This window comes from Panthera uncia, assembly GCF_023721935.1.
Source record: "Panthera uncia isolate 11264 chromosome E2 unlocalized genomic scaffold, Puncia_PCG_1.0 HiC_scaffold_19, whole genome shotgun sequence".
Classification (NCBI taxonomy): Eukaryota; Metazoa; Chordata; class Mammalia; order Carnivora; family Felidae; genus Panthera; species Panthera uncia.
In genome coordinates, this window is record NW_026057588.1 from 16,243,041 (window position 1) to 16,268,098 (window position 25,058).

Consider the following 25,058-nt stretch of genomic DNA (forward strand, 5'->3'; position numbering starts at 1 on the left):
CCTCTGATTAGAACCAGCATTACTATCCTCCTTAAAACCCCTGAGTTCTCAGGGTACCTGGGAGATTCAGTTGGTTAAGTGTCCAACTCGATCTCAGTTCAGGTCATGATGTCACAGTTTGCGAGATCGAGCCCCATATCCAGCTCTGCACTAACAACTTGGAACCTGCTTAAGATCCTCTCTCTCTTCCCGTCTCTCTGCCCCTCCCCCGTGCTCGCTTGCACGCATGCGCTCGCTCTCTCTCTCTCTCTCTCTGTCTCTCAAAATAAATAAACTTAAAAAAAAACACCTGAGTTCTCATTACTTTGAGGTACAGGCCATTTTCCATAGAACTCCACCCTTAACAAATACTAGAGGTGATATTCTGCAGGAAAGCAGTAGGGAAGGCTTAGATGGAAGATTAGGAGTGCTGGCCCAAGAGGCTTCTATAAATTGAGCTCCCATTCAGGTCAATACTCTGGCTATGCAGGTGTGCTTGTCAGATCCCTGTTTACTATGATTTTCTTGCTCCTGTCTGGTGAGTCTAGGCAGGGCTGGAGTCTTTGATGAGGCCTCTGGTGTAGGTGGTGTTCCTTTCTAGACTTAGAAGGAGGAAGTAGAGCCAAAGGAGTACCCAAGAGGTTTTGCCTGTTGAGCTCAGAGAAGTGGGAAGACTTAGTTTTAGGGATATCTTTTTCTCAAGGTTTGGCCTGCACAGGTATGCTATGTTTGTAACCTGTGGGTACTGTCCTCATCTTTAGAGGATAAAGTAAGCAATTCTGAGTCTTGACACTCTTTGCAGCAGCTGTAGAGGAAGATCAGCCTGGAACAGGTGGGAGCCAACTAGTCCCCGTGTAGGGTATAGATTAGCATCAGCAAGATGGGGGAATGTTCAGGCTGGAATCCCTCCTGCTGAGGTGGTTGGATTCTATGTGAGTGCTGGAGCGTACCTTCTTTGAATCCATTTTTTAGTTTCCCCGGAGTTTAGAGAGGGGCTGGGTTTTGTTAACTCTGTAGTTCTTTTTTTTTTTTTTTTTTTTTTTAATTTTTTTTCAACGCTTTTTTATTTATTTTTGGGACAGAGAGAGACAGAGCATGAACGGGGGAGGGGCAGAGAGAGAGGGAGACACAGAATCGGAAACAGGCTCCAGGCTCCGAGCCATCGGCCCAGAGCCTGACGCGGGGCTCGAACTCACGGACCGCGAGATCGTGACCTGGCTGAAGTCGGACGCTTAACCGACTGCGCCACCCAGGCGCCCCAACTCTGTAGTTCTTGATATTAGTGTTGTGTGGTGGGACAAGGGGGAGGACAAGGGAAGCAGAGCAGGACATTGGAAGTACAGTTGTGTTAAGGTCGTCTATTTAGGAGTGCTCAGGCAAGCTCAGTTTATGAGAGATTTCCCCTTTTTCCCCCCTACGCTGCTTTTTCAGGACTCTGCACTTGTCCAAGAGAAGAATCTAAAGAAATCAGAGCAGCCCAGGTAGTTCTGAAAGCCATGGCACAGGTAAGCTGAAATTTCCTCTATCCTTGAAATAATCTCTCTTCCTTTCAAATCATGTGAACATGATTTGTGTTCTTTATCCTGAAACTTCCCTATCTCACTGAGCCCCATTCTTGTTCCCAGTTCCTCCATTCCAGGGATGGGTGATGGTGTTCCACTTCCCTTAGTGGCTCTCTCTTCTCCAACAGTGTAGACATACTGACACATGGCTCTTACCAGAGCAACAGTGGAGCAGAAATATATTGTCTTATAAGAAATGTGAGAGCCCCCTTTATCAGAACCCTGGTTGAGTGGGACCAAAGATGAGATAACCTTGATCTCTTCCATTAATCTAGGTGGTTTCCTTTATTTTTAAATTTTACATCTTTAAAAATCATAAAAATAAATAAATAAATATCATAGATATTTCATACTACCAAAGAATATATATAAAAACATATCTATAACATGTATATGGGGTAAAAAATAATAAAAAATAATAAAGTATTGGGGTGCCTGGGTAGCTCAGTTGATTAAGCATCCATCTTTGGCTCAGGTTGTGATCTCCCAGCTTGTGGGTTCGAGCCCTGTCAGCACAGAGCCTGCTTGGGATCCTCTCTCTCTCCTCCTCTTTCTGTCCCTCCCCCACTTGCTAATGCACTCTCTCTCTCTCTCAAAATAGATAAACTTTAAAAGTAATAAAAAAGTATTGATGTACTCATTACTTAGACTAATGTACTATCTAAGCATCCCATATTCCCTTCCCAGATCATATTCCTTTCCACACTGCATTACTGTTCCTACCAATGGTTATGCTTGCCTTCGATTTTGTGTTTATCAGTCCTTTTTTTTTTTTAATTTTTTTTTAACGTTTATTTATTTTTGAGACAGAGAGAGACAGAGCATGAACGGGGGAGGGTCAGAGAGAGAGGGAGACACAGAACCGGAAGCAGGCTCCAGGCTCTGAGCTGTCAGCACAGAGTCCGACGCGGGGCTCGAACTCACGGACCGCGAGATCATGACCTGAGCCGAAGTCGGACAGTTAACCGACCGAGCCACCCAGGCGCCCCCAGTCCTTTGATTTTTATAATAGTTTTACCATATATGAATGCATACTAAGCAATATACTGTTGAGTGTTCTGTTTTCAAATTTTTGTGAAGTTATCTTACTCTATATTTTTGACCAGATTTTTTTCATTCAACACAATGTGCTTTCAAATCATTCATGTTAAATTGTGTAGCACTAGATTAGCAGTTCTCCAAGCATGGTCCAGGAGGACTCTGACACCCTCTCAAGAGATAATACCAACATGTTATTTGCCTTTCTGACTCATACTCTCCAATTACTGTACAATGGAGTTTCTTAGAAGCTATATGATATATGTTATCCCAACAGACTGAATGCAGAAGTAGATGTGAAAATCCAAGTGTCTTTTATTCAGCCAGTCATTAAAGAGATTGCAAAAATGTAAAACAAAGCTATTAAGTTTTTTTGACAATAATTTTTTTCATAAATTGTATGTTATGTTAACATGTAACAGGTTTATTATTGGTTACTTAAATAAATTAATAAATTAATATTTTTAAATTTCTCACTTTTAATTTCTAACCTGGTAATTATCGATAAATATAGCCAGCATTAACAGAGTTCTCTGAGGGGTCCCTGGGTGCCTCAGGCGGTTAAACATCCGACTCTTGGTATCAGCTCAGGTCATGATCTCACAGGTCATGATCTCACAGTTCATTGGCTTGAGCCCTGCTGTCAGCACAGAGTCTGCTTAGGATTCTCTCTCTCTCCCTCTTTCTCTGCCCCTAACAGTTTTATTTATTGTATATATAATTTTGTACAAGGAAATTCACCCATGTAAGTGTAAAGTTCTGTGCTGTTTAGTGTATTTATAGAGTTCTACAACCATCAGCACAATCCATTTTAGAACATTTTTATTACCCCCAAAAGAAATCCCATTTGCATTAGTCCCTCTCAACCACTCCTCCTCATCCACTGGCAACTGCTAATTTGCTTTTCTACTTTTCTAATTTAATTTTCTTTTCTATTCTATTTACTTTTCTACAAATCTCTATGGATTTGCCTATTCGGGAGATTTCCTCTGAGTAGAATCTTACAGTATTTGCTCTTTTGTGTCTGGCTTTTTTCATGTAGTATGTTTTCAAGCTTCATCCATGTTGTAACATTTATCAGTACTTCATTCATTTTTATACCAAATTTTATTCTTTAGTTTATTTAGTTTACTTTTTTCTTTAGTTCATCAGTTTATGGACATTTGGGTTATTTCTGCTTTTTGGCTATCATGAATAATGCTGCTGTGAACATTGGTGTATACCAGGGTTTTGGGGTGGACATAACATTTTCATTTCTCTATACCTACATAATTCTATGTTTAACATTTTGAGAAACTGCCAAAACTTTTCCAAAGTGGCTGCTGCATTTTACATACCTGTCAGCAATGTGTTCTGATTTCTCCACATCCTCACCAACATGTGTTATTTTGTCTTTTTTGGTAATAGCCATCCTAAAGGACATGAAGTGGCATCTTATTGTTATTTTGATTTTCATTTCCCTAATGATTAGTGGTATTGAACATCTCTTTTCATATGCTTATTGGCCATCTGTATTATCTTCTTTGGAGAAATCAAATTCTTTGCTTAGTTTTTAATTTTTTTTTATTGTTGAATTGTAAGACTTCTTTATATATACTGGATCCTTATCAGTTATAAGATTTGTAAATATTTTCTCCCAATTTTGTGGTTTGGATTTTTACTTTTTTTTTTTTTTTTAAGTAATCTGCATCCCAGTCCTATATTTTAAGATAGAGATTTATAAGACATTTTGGATCCTATCTTTTTTTTTTTCTCTCTCTCCATGGAGAAAGGGTAAAGGATTCATTTTTAAAAGCCTTTATTATTGACAAGGCTTTTGTTTGCTGTGTATTTTGTATATGCTATTTTGTTTATTTGTAAGATCCCACTTAGCTAGATTTTGTTCGTTCCCAGGCCCTTGTAGACTATAGAAGAGTCCTACTGTATGAAAGAGGTTTTAGTTCCAGTTACAGGAATATTGAAATGAATGTAGGCCTCTAGCCAAATAAATGTGCTTATTATACTACCTTCATGGCATAGGCACTCCTCCATAGCTTGGTTGTTTGATCACCTGCTTCCTACAGTGCCCTTCTCCATATCTTCTCTATCCTACAGACGTTTTCCTGGATGAGTCAGGTTGTCAATACCTGAACCTACTCATCAATTTTAACCTCATTAAAAATGGTACAGTTATTATGTGCCTCCTGATGGAAGCTATAGGAAGTACCCAGCACCACCTCTGACATATTCCTGCCCCTCCAAAAAACAATGTGAATCAGGCCTCCAGATCTAACTACCTTTTCACAGAAAGTATGGAAGTAAAGCAACATTTTAAACTGTTCCATGAAGATGCAATCAGCCAAGAATGTGGGAGATTCTACTGATTCAAATGTTTCTTTAATTAATAAATAAATAGCAATAAAAATATTTGAAGGGTTTCGAGGGGCTCTTATAGATTCTAGAGACTTAAGGAAACCTACTCACTAAATGCAATGTGTGGATTTAATTTGAATCTTGATTTGAACAAACCAACTGTAAAAAATTACTTTTGAGAAGATTGGGGCAATTTGAAACTTGATCTGGTTGTTAGGAAGTTATTGTTAATTTTATTAAGTATAATAATGATATTCTGGTTATACTTTTTTTAAAAAAAGGGCTAATCTGCTAGGTACTAAAGTATTTATGGATAAAATACTATGATGTTTGGTATTTGGTATGTAAGATCTGCCTCAAAATACACGAGGGGTTAAAAAAAAAAAGGAAATAAAACAAGATTTGAAAAGTCTTGCAAAGTCTTACTAATTGTTGAAGCAGAGCAATGGATTCATGGGGGTCATACTACTCTGTATACTTTGGTATATTTTTTGAAAAATTTTGTAATAAATGTAAAAAATAAAAGCCCTCTCATTTACTAGTAATGCATGGGTTTATTATTTCAGGGGTTGGTAACATTCAGGGATGTGGCCATAGAGTTTTCTCAGGAAGAATGGAAGTGCCTGGAACCTGCCCAGAGAAACTTGTACAGGGATGTGACTCTGGAGAACTTCAGTAACTTGGTGTCACTAGGTAAGGATGTTATATAATCTAGGGCCAGACAGGAAACGAAGCTTCCAGGGACTGTAACAGTGGTAGGTTGTTATCACCTCTGGCAGGAAAAGGTAAAGAGAGGAAACTGCCCCTGGACAATGGTGAGAGCTAGAGTCATGGAGAAGGGCCTGCCTGGCAGCAACTGTAGCTGCCTCCAAAACTCCTGGGTGAGAGGAGAGAGGGAGAAGGATAAATACCCTGAGCTCTCTCATCCTACCCACTGGCCTTCTGCTGATGCTTCCATATGCCAAACCCAAGGAGAAACCACAGAGCCAGGATAGTACAGTCCCTCCAGGTAAGCTGTGTGGGGCACAGAGCAAGGAATGGATTGAGTGGGGAGGAGAGGGCAAATGGAGAATGACCACCATAGCTATCTACTCTAAATAACTCAGGACTAGCCTTCTGGAATTTCTGGTTTCTTCACAGTGAATTTCTAGGGAGACCTATAGGTTTCTGGCTAAATTTCTGCTCTCTGTTTCCAAGGGAATTCTTTGTGGTTTATGGATGTGCAAAGGGGTAGTTCCATTAGCACCTCTGTCTTCCTGTCCTTTGGACAAACTTTACACCTTCCTTCATTCCTTCCTTCATAATTGTCTCTTTCCTTGGTGACCAAGGGACTGTGTTTGAATTTTGGAACAGGACAATTATGCTCCATTTCTTTTCCTATTAACAGGACTTTCCATTTCTAAGCCTGACCTCATTTCCTTACTGGAGCAAGGGAGAGAACCCTGGATGATTGCAAATGATATGACAGGACCATGGTGTCCAGGTGAGTGAGGGGTGATCTAGTGGGGGAGGTCATTGGGAATGATAATAGCCAGTAGGTGAGTCAACTGACAGCAGTAACTTAAGTCATTACTGAGAGGCTCCCCTCCAAGGTGTCCTGAAAACTGTAGAACAGCCTGAGACATGAAGACACAAAGAGCAGAGATTGTGTCAGCCTCAGCTCCCAAGGGAACCTTGCCCTTACCCCCATTATCCTTTCTTCTTGCATATTTTCCTCCCACTTCAAAAAGAACATGCTCCCTTTTTCCCCTTTTGCTCCACTTTTACCTGTACTTTGGATTCTTTTTCCTGAAAGCATCTTCATCCCTTAAAAAATACTTTCGGGGCGCCTGGGTGGCTCAGTCGGCTAAGCGTCCAACTTCAGCTCAGGTCATGATCTCCCAGTTTGTGGTTTTGAGCTCAGGGTTGGGATCTGTGCTGACAGCTCAGAGCCTGGAACCTGCTTCAGATTCTGTGTCTCCCTCTCTGCCCCTCCCCACTCTCATTCTCTTTCTTTCAAAAAGAAACATTAAAAATTTTTTAAAAATACTTATTTTCTTAAAACAGCTCATTTTACCCAATTCAGCAATTCATTCTCTAAATGTTTGAGAGATAAGGTCATGTAATGGCTAAGGGACTGACTTGGGAATCAGATTGAGTTCAAATCTTAGCTCTGCCAATTACTGGATCTGTGAGTTTAGGTAAATTGCTTAAAATCTCTGTGCTTCAGTTTTCTCCTTTGCAAATGAGATAAAAATAGAGCCCCCTTCGTGTAATTATTATGGTTGTTATAGGAGTTAATAATGTGAAATTCCCAGAACAATGCCAGGCAGTAATGACCATTAAATAAAAGTTATCAAGTATTATTAATTGGCACTTGCTGGGCAATACTGGTATCTTTGAATACTTACCAGTTACCCCCCCAACTCCTCTGTTGTTGTTATTATTTATTTATTTTCATTGGGATTATTTTTTTCTCTATCTAAAGAACACCTAAAAATTTCCTTTTGTGTAGGTCTGTTCCATAAATTCTGTTTTTGACCATATGAAAATGTCTTTGGGGAGACTGGGTGGTTCAGTGGGTTAAGTGTCTGACTCTTGATCTCAATTCTGGTCATGATCTCACAGTTTGTGGGATCAAGCCCCACATTAGGCTTTGTTGTGACAGCACAGATTTTTTCTCTCTCCCTGTCTCTCTGCCCCTCCTCACTTGTGTTCATACTCTCCCTCAAAACAAAACAAAACAAAACAAAAAGGTCTTTACCTTCTTTCTCATAGGATATTTTATATATTTATTTGTTTCATTTTAAAGATTTAATTTTTAAGTAATCTCTACCCTCAACATAGGGCTGGAATCACAACCCTGAGATCAAGATTCCCATGCTATACTGACTGAACCAGCCAGTAGGATATTTTAAATGAGAATGGAATTAATGTGTTAGCAGGAATTTTCCAAAGAAGAAATCCTACCACTGACTTTTCTCTTCCAATGTCATCACTAGGTCAAGTTGTTCCAATTTTGGAAAATGTTCTCTACATATATTTATTTATTTTTTTAATTTTTAATGTTTATTTATTTTTGAAAGAGAGTAAGAGAGTGGGGGAGGGGTAGTGAGAGAGGGAGACACAGAATTGGAAGCAGGCTCCAGGCTCTGAGGTGTCAGCACAGAGCCCGACGCAGGACTCGAACTCACGAGCTGCAAGGTCGTGAACTAAGCCGAAGTCAGACGCTTCACCAACTGAGCCACCCAGGCACCCCTACATATATTTAAAACTAGTGTTACTTGGAAAGGAAATGCCTCTCTGTTTATCTCTCATCGTTTTGATTATATGATTTAGAATCTGCATGTCCTTTTTTTTTTTTTTTTTTAATGTTTATTTATGCTGGGGAAGGGTACAAAGGGAGGGTGAAGAGGATTCAAAGAGGGCTCTGTGCTGACAGCAGAGAGCCTAATGCAGGGCTTGAACCCACAAACTGTGAGATAATGACCTGAGCCAAAGTCAGACACTTAACCAACTGAGCCACTTAGGCGCTCAAATCTGCATGTCCTTTTAACTTTCTCTGTACTGTGCTATGAAGTTCTAAGAACTGTTTCTTGTATTATATGTAATGTTATTGTATTTTACATTTTTGTATAAAACTTGAATTATATTTTTTCTGATATTCCATCAAATGCCCTCTTTTTTTGGTCTAAAAATTATGACATATCTTTGCGTATCCTTTTTTTAAAAAGTCACAGCCGCTTGAAGTGTGTCCATGTACTCAAGATTCTGTTAGAGTTTCTTCTTTGAATCAATCCAAGGTTCTTGCACTTTAATAAGGGGATTCAATCTATTCTCATTATTGTAATGACTAATGTGTCTATTCTTATTCCTGTCATTTTATTTCATATGTTCTGTTCTTCACTTCTATTTCTGGCTATTTCCATTCTGCTCACCTTTGATTATCCCTCTTTCTACCCTCAAATGATTTTAAAGTTGTACTTCGTATTGCTTTGAAAGAATAGTCTTTAATAGGACTTTTAAAAATTGGGGTACCTTGGTGGTTCCGTAGGTTAAGCATCTGACTCTTGATACTGTCTCAGGCCGTGACATCCCAGTAGTGAGATTGAGCCCTGCTTAGGGCTCCTTGCTGTGTGTAGAGCCTGCTTGGGGTTCTTGCTCTCCCTCTCTCTCTGCCCCTGCCCCACTTGCATGTATGAGCGCTCACTAAATAAATAAATAAATAATAATAAATTTAAAATGTACTTAAAACTGTGTTTCTTTACCTACCTCAAGACTGAAATAGAATTTTTTTCTCTTTAGTAAAGTGTTTAACTTTTTTATTTTGAATAATTTTTGGGCTTATAGAAAACTAGCAAAATTGTTAGAATTCCCATATGCCTTTCCCCCAGCTTCCACGAATGTTAACATTTTACATAACCATAGTACAGTTATCAAAACTAGGAAATTACCATTGGTACAGTAGTATTAACCAATATAGATGTTATTAGAATTTTGTCAGATTTTCCCCTAATGTTCTCTTTCTGTCCTAGGATCCAGTCCCAGATCCCCTGTAACATTTAGTTATTGTGTCTCCTTAGCATCTTCTAATCTGTGATAGTTCTTCAGTCTTTCGTGACCTTGATACTTTTGATGAGTACTATTGTGGAGAGTACTTGGTGTTAACATGATTTAATACTGGTAGTGTTAAACTTGATCACTTGGTTAAGGTAGTGTCTCTCGTGTTTGTCCCTATAAAGTTACTATTTTTCCATCTATAATTGGTAATTATCTTGGGGGGAGATACTTTGAGAATATACATTTTGCCTACTGATTTTAGCATCCATTGGTGGATCTTCTCTGTAGCAGTCATTACAATAGCGTTGCCTCGTGTTGATTTTCTTTGTACCTTATTCCTTCTAAATTTATTAATTGGAATTCTCCTGTAAGAAAAAGCTGTCCCTTCTCCCTCTCCCATTCATTTATTTATTCAGTGATTTATTTTTATTAATATGGGCTCATGGGTATTTATTCTATGGGTTGTAGCCCAGTACAATTGAACAAAATAAATACATTATTTATTTTGTTGTTCAAATTATTCAAGCTTTGGCCATTGGGAACACCTTCAGGTTGTTCCTGGGTTCTCTTGACATGTCCTCATTCTGTTTTGAGGACTTCCTTATTTTACCACAGCATGTTTCAGGTTTATCTTGTATTTTTCCTGCCCCAGCCATTCCTCAAAGAAGCCCTGGTTTCTTTTATTGGAGAATGGTATGAAATAGCATCTTTGAATGTCTTTTCTGAGCAAAGTAAGACTTTTACCATATTTTACTTCCCTGTGCCTTACCAGGGTTTGGCAGACTACAATCAGTGGGTCAGATCCAACCCGTGGCCACTTCTTGTACCACCTACAAACTAAGAATAGTTTCTACATTTTGAAAGGGCTTAAAGGTAGGTAGGTAGGTAGGTAGGTAGGTAGATAGATAGATAGATAGATAGATAGATAGGGCTTAAAGATAGACAGACAGAGGGACACACACACACATGCATGCATGCATATGCTACAGACACCTTATGTGGTCCACAAGGCCTAAAACATTTACTATCTGGTCCTTTCCAGAAAAAGTTTGTTGGCCCTTGCCTAGATTCATCCTCACCCTCACCCCATTCTGATTTTGTTTTAATGATCTGGAATTCTAGTTTCATACTATTGTTGTTCTTATATTTCATAAATTTATTATTTTTTTTTAATGTTTTATTTTTTATTTTTCAGAGAGAGAGAGAGAGAGAGAGAGAGAGGGAGGGAGGGAGGGAAGGAGAGGGAGAACCTGGTGGGAGCAGAGAGAGAGGGAGACCAAGAATCCACAGCAGGCTCCAGGCTCTGAGCTGTCAGCACAGAGCCTGATTCGGGGCTCAAACCCAGGAACCGTGAGATCATGACCTGAGCCGAAGTCAGATGTTTAACCAGCTGAGGCACCCAGGCACCCCTATTTATTTATTTATTTTGAGAGAGAGACAGAGAGAGCATGCACATGCACAAGCAGGGGAGGGGCAGAGAGAGAGGGAGAGAGAATCCCAAGCAAGCTCCATGCTGACAGCGCAGAGCCCAGCATGAGGCTTGAACCCACAAACCATAAGATCATGACCTGAGACGAAATCAAAGAGTCAGATGCTTAACCAACTGAGCCACCCAGGCTTCCCTAGCCATTTTTAAGTATACAATCCAGTAGCATTAATTACATTCCCAGTGTTGGGCACCCATCACCACTACCCCAGAACTTACTCATTATCCCAAATAAAAACTCTATCCATGAAACAATGACTGTCTATTTTCCCTTTCTCCCAGCCCCTAGTTACCTCTGTTCTACTTCCTGTCTTTATAAATGTGACTATTCTAGGTTATCTCATGTATTTCATGTAGCATAATGTTTTCAAGGTTCATCCATGTTGTAGCACTTACCAGAATTTTTAGAAAAGCTGAGTGTTTTCCATTGTGTGTATATACCACATTCTGTTTATCCATTTGTCTGTTGATGGATGCTTGGGTTCTTTCCACCTTTTGGCTATTGTGAATAATGTTCCTGTGACCATGGATATACAAGTATTTAAGTGCCTGTTTTCACTTCTTTTGGGTATATACCTAAGAGTGGGATTGTTGGATCAGATGATAATTGTATGATTAACTTTTTTGGGAATATTTTCTCAATTTTTAAAGAACTTTTCATAAATCATAAAGATTATCCCATTACCTGCCATATAAGTTTAAGGGGGTACCTGGATAGCTCAGTTGGTTGAGCGTCCGACTTTGGCTCAGGTCATGATCTCATGGTTCATGGGTTCGAGCCCCATGTTGGGCTCTGTGCTGACAGCTCAGAGCCTAGAGCCTGCTTCAGATTCTGTGTCTCCCTCTCTCTCTGCCCCTCCTCTACTTCACTCTATCTCTCAAAAATAAATAAACATTTAAAAAAAAATTTTTTTTAAGTTTTAAGTATTTTCCTGTCACTTGTTTTTTGATTTTACTTTTGGTGTTTTTTGTTCATGTGCAAGTTTTGTTTTCTTTTGTTTTTCACCTTTACATATGGAATTTACTAGTCTTTGCTTTGGTTCCTTTTGAATTTTGAGTCATTGTTTCATTGTTAGGTTTCCCCATACCTAGGTTATAAAGTATCTACTTTGTTTCCTCCTAGTATTTGTATGGTTTCCATTTTCTTTTAACATTAAAACTCTACTTGGAGTTTGTTCTGGTATATGGTGGCATAACATATGGATACATTTTTTTTTAAATGACAAATTTGTATCTAATTTATTTATTTTTATTTTTTTAAATTTACATCCAAGTTAACTTATAGTGTAATAATGATTTCAGGAATAGAATTTAGTGACTCATCACTTACATATAACACCCAGTTCTCATCCTAACAAACATCCTCCTTAGCCCATTTAGCCCATCCCCCCACCCAAAACCCCTCTAGCAACCCTCAGTTTGTTCTCTGCATTTGTCTCTTATGGTTTGTCTCTCTCCTGTTTTTATATTATTTTTGCTTCCCTTCCTTTATGTTCATCTGTTTTATATCTTAAATTCCACATATGAGTGAAATCATATGATATTTGTCTTTCTCTAACTGACTTATTTTGCTTAACATAATATACTCTAGGGCACCTGGGTGGCTCAGTCAGTTAAGTATCTGACTTCAGCTCAGGTCATGATCTCGCAGTTCGTGAGTTCAAGCTCCGCGTCAGGCTCTGTGCTGACAGCTCAGAGCTTGGAGCCTGCTTCAGATTCTGTCTCCCCTTCTCTCTGCCCCTCCCATACTCATGCTCTGTCTCTCTCTGTTTCTCAATAATAAATAAATGTTAAAAAAAAAGTTTTTTTTAAAATACACTCTAGCTCCATCCACATTGTTGCAAATGGCAAGATTTCTTTTTTTTTTTTTTTTTTTTGATTGCCGAGTAATATTCCATTGTGTATACACACCACATCTTCTTTATCCATTCATCAGTCAGTGGACATTTGGGTTCTTTCCATACTTTGGCTATTGTCGATGGTGCATGTGCCCCTTTGGAACAGCACTCCTGTATCCTTTGGATAAGCACCTAGTAGTGTAATTGCTGGGTCATAGGGTAGTTCTATTTTTAATTTTTTGAGGAACCTCCATACTGTTTTCCAAAGTGGCTGCACCAGTTTGCATCCCCACCAGCAGTGCAAAAGGGTTCCTTTTTCTCTGTATCCTCACCAATATCTGTTGTTGCCTGAGTTGTTAATTTTGGCCATTCTGACAGGTGTGAGGTGATATCTAATTGTGGTTTTGATTTTTATTTCCCTGATGATGAGTGATGTTGAGCATCTTTTAATGTGTCTATTAGCCCTCTGGATGTCTTCTTTGGAAAAAGTGTCTATTCATGTCTTTTGCCTATTTCTTTACTGGATTATTTGTTTTTTGGGTGTTGAGTTTGATAAATTCTTTATAGATTTTGGATAATAACTCTTTATTTGATATGTCATTTGCAAATATCTTCTCCCATTCCATTGTTTGCCTTTTAGTTTTGCTGATTGTTTCCTTCACTGTGCAGAAGCTTTTTGTCTTGATGAGGCCCCAACAGTTCATTTTTGCTTTCATTTCCCTCGTCTCTGTAGACATGTCACATAAGAAGTTGCTGTGGCTGAGGTCAAACAGGTTGTTGCCTGTTTTCTCCTCTAGGATTTTGATGGCTTCCTGTCTTATGTTTAGGTCTTTCCTCCATTTTGAGTTTATTTTTGTGTATGGTGTAAGAAAGTGGCCCTTGTTCATTCTTCTGCATGTTGCTCTCCAGTTTTCCCAACACCATTTGCTGAAGAGAGTGTCTCTTTTCCATTGGATATTCTTCCCTGCTTTGTCAAAGATTAGTTGGCCAAATGTTTGTGGGTCCATTTCTGGGTTCTCTGTTCTGTAGAGATCTATGTACTTCATTGGTCTATGTGTCTGTTCTTGTGCCAGTACCATACTGTCTTGATGGTACTTGATGGTACTTGTCAAGCTTTGTAATACAGCTTGAAGTCCGGGATTGTGATGCCTCCAGATTTGGTTTTCTTTTTCAGGATCGCTTTGGCTATTCGGGGTATTTTCTGATTCCATGCAAATTTTAGGATGTCTATTCTAGCTCTGTGAAGAATGCTGGTGTTATTTTGATAGGGATTGCATTGGATATGTAGTTTGCTTTGTATTGGCATTTTAACAATATTTGTTCTTCCCACCCATGAGCATGGAATGTTTTTCCTTTTTTGTGTGTGTCTTCTTCAATTTCTTTCATAAGCTTTCTATAGTTTTCAGTGTATAGATTTTTCACCTCTTTGGTTAGGTTTATTCTTAGGTATTTTATGGTTTTTGGTGATGGATACACTTTTATCTTTTTCCAAATGAGTATCCTGTTGTCCAACTTTATTTATTACAAAAATTATCCTTTTCCCCTTTGAAATACCACCTTTATAATAAATTCAATTTCCATATAAACTCCAGTCTCTTTCTGGCTTTCTATTGTGTTCTACTTATCTGTCTCTAGAATGCAGTATTTGTTCATCAAACAACCCATTGTTAAAAGTTTATTATATACTAGGGTTTGGTTACAAAAGCTAGTGAGAAAGGCTGTATTTTTACCTTTGGGGATATTTAGGAGGAACAAAACAAAAAGATCAACAGATGAATAAGTAAATGAAAATCTAATTACAACTGATAAAAGTATTATGAAGGCAGGTGCAAGATGTGGAAGAGAGACCTATATAAAAATTAAGAACACCCAGCTTAATTTCTTTTGCTCCCTTCTGACACCTCATCATATTTGTGCTTTCATGTACTCTTTGGAAATTGCACAGCAATATTTGAGACTTACATAAGCCATTCACTTTTTAAGGTTATTTTCATTTTGTCTCTCTAGTCAGCTATAAAATTTTTTGTTTCTCTTAATGAAGCTTGCTTGTATTTTCTTTTCTTTTTTTTTCTTTTCTTTTCTTTTCTTTCTTTCTTTTTTTCTTTTTCAGAGCTGGAGTCCAGGTGTGAGAAATTTCCACAAAAAGAGATTTTTGAAGTAGAGTCATTCAATTGGGAGATCATGGAAAGCCTTAAATGCTGTGATTTTGAGGGCTCCAGTTTTGGAGATGACTGGGAATGCAAAGGCCAATTTGAAAGACAACGAGTAACTCAGGAATGCTGTTTCAAGCAAGTAAAAATCACATATGAAAACATGCCCACTTTTGAGCATCACACATCCCTCCCTTTACATCAGAACAATGAGATTGGTGAGAAACTGATCGAATGTAATGAGTGTGGGAAAGCATTTAGCCGTGGCTCACACCTTATTCAGCATCAGAAAACTCATACTGGTGAAAAACCATTTGACTGTAAGGAATGTGGGAAGGCCTTTAGTCGTGCCTCACACCTTGTTCAACATCAGAGAATTCATACAGGTGAGAAACCTTATGATTGTAAGGAATGTGGGAAGGCCTTTGGTCGTACTTCAGAACTTATTCTACATCAAAGACTTCATACTGGTGTCAAACCCTATGAATGTAAAGAATGTGGAAAGACCTTTAGACAGCATTCACAACTTATTCTGCATCAAAGAACTCACACGGGTGAGAAACCCTATGTGTGTAAAGACTGTGGGAAGGCTTTTATTCGTGGCTCACAACTTACTGTTCATCGGAGAATTCATACGGGTGCAAGACCCTATCAGTGTAAAGAATGTGGGAAAGCCTTCAGACAGCATTCACAGCTTACTGTCCACCAGAGGATTCATACTGGTGAGAAACCCTATGAGTGTAAGGAATGTGGGAAGGGCTTTATTCATAGCTCAGAAGTTACTCGACATCAGAGAATTCATTCTGGGGAGAAACCCTACGAATGTAAGGAATGTGGGAAGGCTTTTAGACAACATGCACAGCTTACACGACATCAGAGGGTTCATACTGGTGACCGACCCTATGAATGTAAGGACTGTGGGAAGGCCTTTAGTCGTAGTTCATACCTTATTCAACATCAAAGAATTCATACAGGTGACAAACCCTATGAATGTAAGGAATGTGGGAAAGCCTTTATCCGTGTTTCACAACTGACTCATCATCAACGAATTCATACTTGTGAGAAACCCTATCAATGTAGGGAATGTGGAATGGCCTTTATTCGTAGTTCACAACTTACTGAACATCAGAGAATTCATCCTGGTATCAAACCTTATGAATGTAGAGAATGTGGGCAGGCCTTTGTTCTTGGCTCGCAGCTCATCGAACACTACAGGATCCATACTGGTTAGAAAGCCTTGAATGTTAAGGGTATAGGAAAGCCTTTACATGGATTTCACACCTGACTCAATATTAGGTAATGTGTAATGTAATGTGATTAATGTCAGAAAACCCTCACTTGTCATTTCCATTACGGAACGTGGGATTATTCCTACCAGAAGAAAATTCAATAAATGCAGGAATTCTTTTTGCCTCACACTCACTGCTTACTAAGCATCAGAAAACTTATGCTGAAAAAAATATTAATGTGACTATAGAAAACCTTCCTGTTACCACACAAAATGTGTTAAACTTCTGAGAATTCCTAAGAGAAAATGACCCTATTAAGGTATTTTCTGAATGTGCCTTTTACCATGATATACATATTATTTAGTATTATCTCAGTTCCACCAGTTACCGACTGTATAGCATTGAACAAATTATGCAATCTTCCTGTTGCTCAGTTTACTTATTTTTAAGCAGTAATCATTATACTTACCTGATAGAGTTCTCCTGAGGACTATCAGATATTTTTTATAAACCCTATATATAGTTCAATAAATATTAGTTATTGTTGTTAATTTATAACAGTATTACCGTTAAGGAGTTCATGTGAGAGAAGGGCCTTATGAATGTGCCAAATAACAAAAAGCCTTCATAACCACTTGTTAACAATAATTCATTCTGGAAAACAGTAGTAAAGTATAATTAGCATAAGAAGGTCTTCATGATATTGAAAGCTAGGAAGTCACAAGATTAGAAATTAACAGAAGAGTAGCCAAAAGAAATCGACCCACTTAGAAATCTAAAGCCACTTCCAAGTATAACTCAAGAGCAGTCAAAAAATTCTATACATCAAAACCAGTTCCGTACAGCCAAAGCTATGTTCCTGTCACCCCAGGATTGAAGGTAAGGGCTTTGTTCTCCAAATGTAGATCTCCAGCACTTACTCATTGCCAGTCACATACTAAGCCTATTGAATGGATGAATGGTCAACTCTAAAAATTAGAGGGAAATTACCACATAAACCCGTATCAATAGTAAGAATGATAATTAAAAATAAAAAGTAAAAAACAACAGTAGGCTGAATCTGAAGGTTGTTTATTTAACAATATTATAAGATGGAAGACAACTCTGAACTAGAAGAAAAACATTTAGCCTTATGAATAAGGAAGGGGTGGGTATTTCTTTTAAATAGCTACTATGCCTGGCTTTAATGTATTTGGAAATTTAAAGAGAATGGATTTTTACAAAAGTATCAAAACTGGTTTAAGAAGACGTGGAATACCTGAATGATTGTAGAAGGACATAAAAAGACATCAAAGCTCTTCCCTTTAAAAACAGTTTAGCCTACTAAAACTTCAAGGAACAGATAGATAATCCCTGAGAGAAGCTTGCCAGTTCATTTCCAAGGCTAAATAAAACTATGATAAAAAAAAAAAAAAAAAGGATAGCTCCCAAGAAACAAATTGTAGATGATCATCATTTGTGAAAATAAATATAAATAAAATTGCTGCTAATTGAATCCAATCTCTTCAAAGTTAGAAGCTAATTTAAAAAATTATTTTTAATGTTTATTTTTGAGAAAGAGTGCGAGTGGAGAAGGGACAGAGAGGGAGGGAGAATCTGAAGCCGGCTCCAGGATCTGAGCTGTCAGCACAGAGCCTGACATGGGGCTAAAGTTAGAAGCTAATTTTAAATAGAATGTCTAGAATTTCACCTGTCGTGGATTAATTATGTTTTCAGAATTTTGATATAACTCCAGGAGATGACAATGGTAGGGGAGAGAGCCCTGATCCAACCCTAGTGATATACGGATCAGAGCCTGTGAATGAATCTGGGGAATCTTAAGGAAACATCCCCTCAGTCCAGGCAGTGGCTGGGGCACAGGGCCTGTTGTGTCCCGATGCCATCCATCTTCTCAGTCATCCAGACTGTTGACTAAAGCACCTGTATTTTCTGCGTGTGTCACTGCCTACACAGGATTAGGAAGTAGTGTTCTGTATGTCATTTTACTTTAAGTGGTTTAACGATTACAGTGTACATTTGGAGGAGTTCAAAGCTATGACATTAAAAAGTGTCGCTTTGAATAGTAACAGCACACTCATAGGATAAATATCTTAAAGTTACAATTTGGTATATAATCTCTACTCCACCTCTGCTGTTACTCTATGTACCTATCACTGCTGTCAAGTTCTTGTGTGTACTGCCTGATTTTTATGTTTGCCTAAGTGTAGACATACATATAACACTCTTTATAAAAAAGATTTTTACATAAATGGTAGCAAATTTCTATACTTGTTATTTTTGCTTATCCATACACCTTGAAATTGGATCATATTGATACATATATAGCTGCCTTATTCTTCCTTAACAGCTGCATCGTATATGTGTTTCATAATTTATCCTGTCAATTTAGTTTTTTCCATTATTTTTGCTTTCAAACAATTGTATAATAAATATCCTTGCACATAAATTATTTTCTATATGTGTGATACCTCTTTAAGATACATTCCTGAAAGTGGAAGTGCTCGATCAAAATGTATATACATTTTTAAAACTCTCTGTTTACACAAAATCTTATAATGTACCTCCAGTGCCCCCATCACCAGCTTCAGTAATTATTAGCCCATGGCCCATCTTGTTGTGTCTGTATCTCCACCCACTCCTCCACCCTCATGTTAGTTTTGAAGTAAATTCGGCAACATCATTTAATCTATAAATATTTCAGTACGTATCTACAGTATATCACGACTTGAGAGACGATTTTCACTCCTTAAAAAAAATGGCAATACTGTCATTACACATATGATGATGGTCAGTGTTCCCATTTCTAATTGTTTCACAAATGTCAATTTTTTTTTAAAGTTAATTGAGGGGCACCTGGGTGGCTCAGTCAGTCAAGTGTTCAACTTCGGCTCAGGTCATGATCTCACAGTTCGTGGGTTTGAGCCCCACGTCAGGTTCTGTGCTGACAGCTTGCTCAGAGCCTGGAGCCTGCTTCAGATTCTGCATCTCCTTTTCTCTCTACCCCTCCCCTGCTCACGTTCTGTCTCTGTCTCTCGAAAATAAATAAATGTAAAAACAAAAATTTTTTAAGTTAATTGAGATCCAAATTATGTCTACAAATTGCAGTTGTTACATCTCTTAAGTCTCTGTCAGTGCATTCTTATCCTTTTTTACCCCCCTGGTAATTTATTTTATGAAGAAACTAGATCATTTGCCTTGTAGATTTTCGCAGAGCCTAGTTTTTGCTGACTGAATCCCTGGTGTAGTTTAACATGCTCCTCTATTATTGGTATTGCCTATAAATTGGTAGTTGGTATCTAGAGGCTTGATCAGATTGAAGAGGTGTTCTGTGGTGTTTGGCTAAGACTATTTACAGGTGGTTAGTATTGAGACACAACATTGAGGTGTCTTTTTATGATGTTAGCAACCATTGTTCAATTGATCTATTAATCCACTAAGGATTACAGAATGGTATCCTATTTCTTCTTTTATTAGCCAGGATATTTTTATGAAGAAAAACTCCCCTTTAACTGCTACGTGATTTTCCCTATTACCGTAAGTAAAGGCGAGATAAACGCTTTTTCTTTCTCTTTACTGGTTTCAAAATAATGAGTTGGTTCCCTAGCATTCTGCCATGATAACCTATGAGTTTAGGTCTGTGTGTGTAGCATATTTAATATATTTAAATACAATTAGGTTGTACTCTCATTGATACTCAAATTGTTCCATGTTTGGAATGTGGGAGCGCCTTCCCCTGGCTCCTCTGTCCTTTTGATATGACCGCAGTAGTCTTTGATCACTTGCTTGCAGTCTGCTACAAATGTTCCAGGCTCACCTTGTTCATACCCTACCTCCCACCTTGAAGTAGCCATTTTCCAAGGAGTCATTTTTGTGTTGTTGTTGTTATTTTGTTTTGTTTTGTTTTGTTTTTGTTTTGGTACATTCCCAAGTGATATACAGAAGCCACAAATGACTGGGAGTGCTTCATTCTCTGGTTGGACATTTTTAGACAGCTGGTTTAGACACATTGCTTAAGTGCCTTCAAGAAAATTATGCCTCCATGCATCTGCCCACAGTAGCAGAGATCCCAAAACACCACATTCATCTAATCCTGGAGAAAACATTTTATTTTAAATGTGTAGACCATTTGATGGGTGAAAAATGGAAGTTACCTTGGTTTTCACTTGTATTCCTTTCACTATGATTAAGACAGATGACCATTTGTTCATGTATTTACTGACCATTAGTATTGCTTTTAGCATGGTGCCTGAAACATAGTAGCTGCTCAATAAATATTTGTTAATTAAATAAATAAATTGTATGTTCATATCCTTTGTTCATTTAATAATGGACTGGCCATATTCTTCTTACTTAAAAGAGCTATTTTTGAGATGAACAAATGTGTGTAAAGTTCCTAGCACAGTGCCTGAAATTCACCAAGTGTTCCCTGCCTTGTTATTTGCATACATTGTCATTTATGTCTCTGGCTTCACTTCTTTCCCCCCCCCCCTACTTTAAAAGATAAAGAAATTGAGAGTCAAAGAAATTAAGTAGCTTGTCCAAGGCCTCATAAATGAAGAATCCTAAATTACAAGGGCAAGATAGGGCAGAGTTTCATGTGCACGTACAACTTCACAAATGTGTGGCTGTGAAAAGGAAAAATCGTGTTTTTTCAGGTAATCTGTAAAATGCATGGTCCTAACACAAAAAGTGGCAATGCTAGGAACAAAAGTATGAAAGGTTTTAAGAATCGTTTTTTTTTCTTAATAGGAATCTTTAAAACAATTTTTTGTCGTGTCCTTATAAAAAGTAAAAATGCTCAATAGAAGAATACAGAGAGTATAGAAAACTATAAGGAGAAAACATTTTTAGTACCTTCACTCAAACATGAATGTTATCATTTTTGCATGTTTCCTCTTAGCTTATAAGTTAAAAAAAAATTTTTTTTTAATGTTTATTTTTGAGAGAGAGACAGACACAGTGTGAATGGGGGAGGGACAAAGAGAGGAAGACAGAATCCAAAGCAGGCTCCAGGCTCTGAGCTGTCAGCACAGAGCCCAAAGCAGGGCTCGAACTCACAAACCGCAAGATCATGACCCAAGCCGAAGTCGACTGAGCCACCCAGGTGCCCCTGTTTGTGTTTTTTAAAAGTTGACTGAATTCGCACAACTCTTACCATAATTCTAAATCATTGATGTGTTGAGAATTGTATCTGCTACTTTGCTCCTAAGAGGCAGTCAGATATTTGTTGAACAAATAATAATAAGTAATAATAGGTAGAAAATTTGAATTAATAAATTAAGCAAATGATAGAATATTTTTGTGGGAATATCCAGGTGGGAAACCTTCACTTTACCAAACCCCCCACAATTTTTAAGCTAGTTACAGATATAAAATTCCACACTTGGAAGTTACTATACATTGGGGCACCTGGGTGGCTCAGTTAGTTGAGCATCCAACTCTTGATCTCAGCTCAAGTCTTGACCTCAGGGTCCTGAATTCAAGCCCTGCATTGGACTCTGCACTGGGCATGAAGTCTACTTAAAAAATTACTAACTGACATAAATAAATAAATAAATAAATACTGACTGACTAAAAAGTTACTATGGAGGGCACCTGGATGATCTTTTGTGGAATGTCAGGATGATCAAGTTCTGCAAACTATTTTATGTCAAAGAGCAGGAGAGTTGACATAACCCTGAGGCAACGCTGTGAAGGTATTATAAAGGTAAAAGAAAATTGCTTCTGGTAGTTCTTCCAAATAGGTATAGAGAAAAAGGCATTAGCCAGGTCAATAGCTGCAGCCCAAGTACCTGGGGATATGTTGATTTTTTTTTTCTAGTAAAAATACTGCGTGTGGGCCAGGAGCTACCGTTGGAGCCACCATCAGGTTAAGTTGACAATGCAGCCAAACTGGTGAATTAAATGAAGATGTGATAGGTATCACCACCCTTGCTTCTCTCAGGTCTTTTTGATTTTTTTAATTTTCTTAACATTTATTTAACTTTTGAGAGAGAGAGAGAGAGAGAGAGAGAGAGACAGAGGGTGAGTGGGGGAGGGGCAGAAAGAGAGGGAGACACAGAATCTGTAGCAGGCTCCAGGCTCTGAGCTGTCAGCACAGAGCCTGACATGGGGCTGGAACTCACCAACTGTGAGATCATGACCTGAATTGAAAACAGATGCCCAACGACTGAGCCACCTAGGCGACCCATTCTCTCAGGTCTTTAATTGCAGGATTACTTTCTATAATTCCCTCAAGGGTGCAGTATTGCTTGCCATTTACTGTCTTGGAAGGGAATAGAAGTTGTAGGAACTTCCACTTAGCCCTTACTGCAATAATGGCCCTCATCCCATGGGTACAGATGTAAAGGCTCAGCCCTACTGCCCATGGGCAGCTCTGCAGGGCCATCCCGTCCCAGTTCCACGGAGACTTGTGGGGGGTTACTAAGGCCTTGTGGCTGTTGCATTGCAACTGGACTTCTGCCCCCACCTATTCTGTTGCCTTCATTCTCCCAACAGATGCCGATTCTGTGGCACTACCTGTCAAACATCCTGAATGTAGACCTCTTAAAGTCTGCTTTCTGTGGACCATGAGCCTTTCCAATAATATTTTCAGAGGAAGAAAAAGATCAACGTTCTCAGCTCAATTTTTTTAATTTTATTTTTTAATTTTTTAAAAAGCTATGTATTTATTTTGAGAGAGAGAGAGAGAGGTGGGGAGAGAGAGAATCCCAAGCAGCCTCCACACTGCCAGCACAGAGCCCGGTGTGGGTGGGGCTCAAACTCACAAACCGTGAGACCATGACCTGAGCAGAAATGAAGAGTCAGATGCTTAACCCAACTGAGCCACCCAGGTGCCCCTAAGCTCAATATTTTAATTGTGTTATGACTGTTAATGAAAAAAGTCTTGTTTTTATTGTATTTATTTGCATTTGGCATGGCAAGATACCAGTCAATATTTATTTATTACCAGTCAGTATTTATACTCTATTTTGGCTTGTTTGTTTGTTTATTCATTTATTTACTTTTAAAGCCCTTAATAAAGTTTATTTATTTTGAGAGAGTGAGAGCATGAGTGGGGGAGGAGCAAAGAGAGAAGTGGACAGAGGATCTGAAGCGGGCTCCGTGCCGACAGCAGAGAGCCCGATGTGGGGCTTGAATTCACAAACCGTGAGATCACGACCTGAGTCGAAGTCAGATGTACGCTTAACTAACTGAGCCACTCGGGCACCCCGATTTTGGTATATTTAATGATGTGTATAATTTTTCAGTGATAAATCAACTGATAAAACTCTACCTCTCAGCGATGACTGTATCTATCATCTCTAGGCTACCATTTGATAATAAGCCAGCATCCCAATTCTTGTGAATATACACAATTCTTTTTAGGCAATGAAGTCTGATAGTCTTAGTCTGATTTGATAGTCTTAGAACACTTAGAGTCTCCTTAGAGCACTAACACTCCACACTTCACAATACCTTCCACTAATGTAACATATCAGGCAAGATAAATTTGATGGAAGTTTAATTGTATTTAAATTTAACCTCATATTCACAAGACTGAATATACTTAAATAGGATTAGAAAAGACATTGTTAATCAGTATACATTAAACTGGCAAATTTGTAAAAGAATTACAAGGGATGGACCTACAAGCATAACCAGAAAACACGGTGGAAGTATTAAATTGTTGGAAGAATTGTAGTCTCAATTCTTCATATAACAAGGCTTTGGCACCCAAAGAGATTCTATTGAATCTCATTAATGGCTTTGAAAATTCAGCAAGAATTGCTCAAATAAAGCTCATCAAAGAGCTGAATTTTTGAAATAATGTATTTTGTTCAAAGTTTGGAGCTACCACCCTCCTGAATATAATTGTCATGAGGGACAATACAAAGTAGGTGAACTGAACTCAGTAATGAGTTACACATTTTCCTACTTGAAGAGTAATTTCATGGGGCCCCTGGGTGGCTCAGTCGGTTAAGAGTCCAACTTCAGCTCAGGTCATGATCTCACAGTCTGTGAGTTCGAGCCCTGCGTCGGGCTCTGTGCTGTCAGTTCAGAGCCTGGAGCCTTCTTTGGATTCTGCCTCCCTCTCTCTCTGCCCCTTCCCCACTCACACTCTGTCTCTCAAAATATGAATAAATGTTAAAAAAAATTTTTTTTAAAGTAATTTCATTTGACAAATATTTTCAAAGCTGCTGTTTGGCAAACAAAATTGACACATTTAACTGTTACTCTTGGCATTTTTTTTTAAAGTTTATTTTTGAGAGGGAGAAAGAGAGAAAGAGGAGGGGACAGGCAGAGAAAGAGGGACAGAGGATCTGAAGCAGTCTCTGTGCTGACAGCAGAGAGCCTGATGCAGGGCTGGAACTCATGAACCCTGAGGTCATGACCTGAGCCGAAATCAAGAGTCGGAGGCTTAACTGACTGAGCCACCCAGGCACCCCTACTCTTGGCATTCTTAATGGATTGCACTGAAAGTACAAGGGGAAATGATATGTTTCAACATGTGCAATACAGTCAAGGACTCCGAAGGAAATTATTATGACAAGCAAAACAACAGCAATCACCAGCTTTATTGCAATATATGGAAAAGAACAATGTTAAGGTAGTTTGAATGAAATACAACAGCAAATATTGTTTAAAATCCTGTCTGTCCACTTAATCTTAGCAAAATGAATTGTGGAGGATCCATACACTGAATACAAGGCACCTTGTAAAGCAACACCGGGAGTGAGGAAGGTATTTATGTACTGATAGGTACTCCAACAAGTTTATAACAGTCTAGCGTTTGGTAAGTCCTCAATGAATGTTAGCTATCATTATCCCACCAGAATGTAAGCTACGTGAATGATGGGGTTTTTTTCTGTTTTCTTCACTGCTGTGTCTACAACAGTGCCCAG

At 38.4% G+C, this 25,058-nt stretch overlaps 1 protein-coding gene across 4 annotated transcripts in view; it reads left to right on the forward strand.

Moving 5' to 3' along the window:
* The window catches only part of ZNF565 (zinc finger protein 565), a 32,252-nt gene extending 14,584 nt beyond the window's left edge, over window positions 1-17,668 (forward strand). For all 4 annotated transcript variants that reach the window (XM_049622137.1, XM_049622138.1, XM_049622134.1 and 1 more), the window contains 4 exons: window positions 1,411-1,484; window positions 5,498-5,624; window positions 6,319-6,414; window positions 14,905-17,668. In XM_049622137.1, the coding sequence (XP_049478094.1) occupies window positions 1,476-1,484; window positions 5,498-5,624; window positions 6,319-6,414; window positions 14,905-16,175 (1,503 nt within the window). In that variant the 5' untranslated portion in view covers window positions 1,411-1,475 and the 3' untranslated portion in view covers window positions 16,176-17,668. The remainder of the gene's footprint in view (window positions 1-1,410; window positions 1,485-5,497; window positions 5,625-6,318; window positions 6,415-14,904) is intronic.
* The last annotated feature ends 7,390 nt before the right edge of the window (window positions 17,669-25,058 follow it).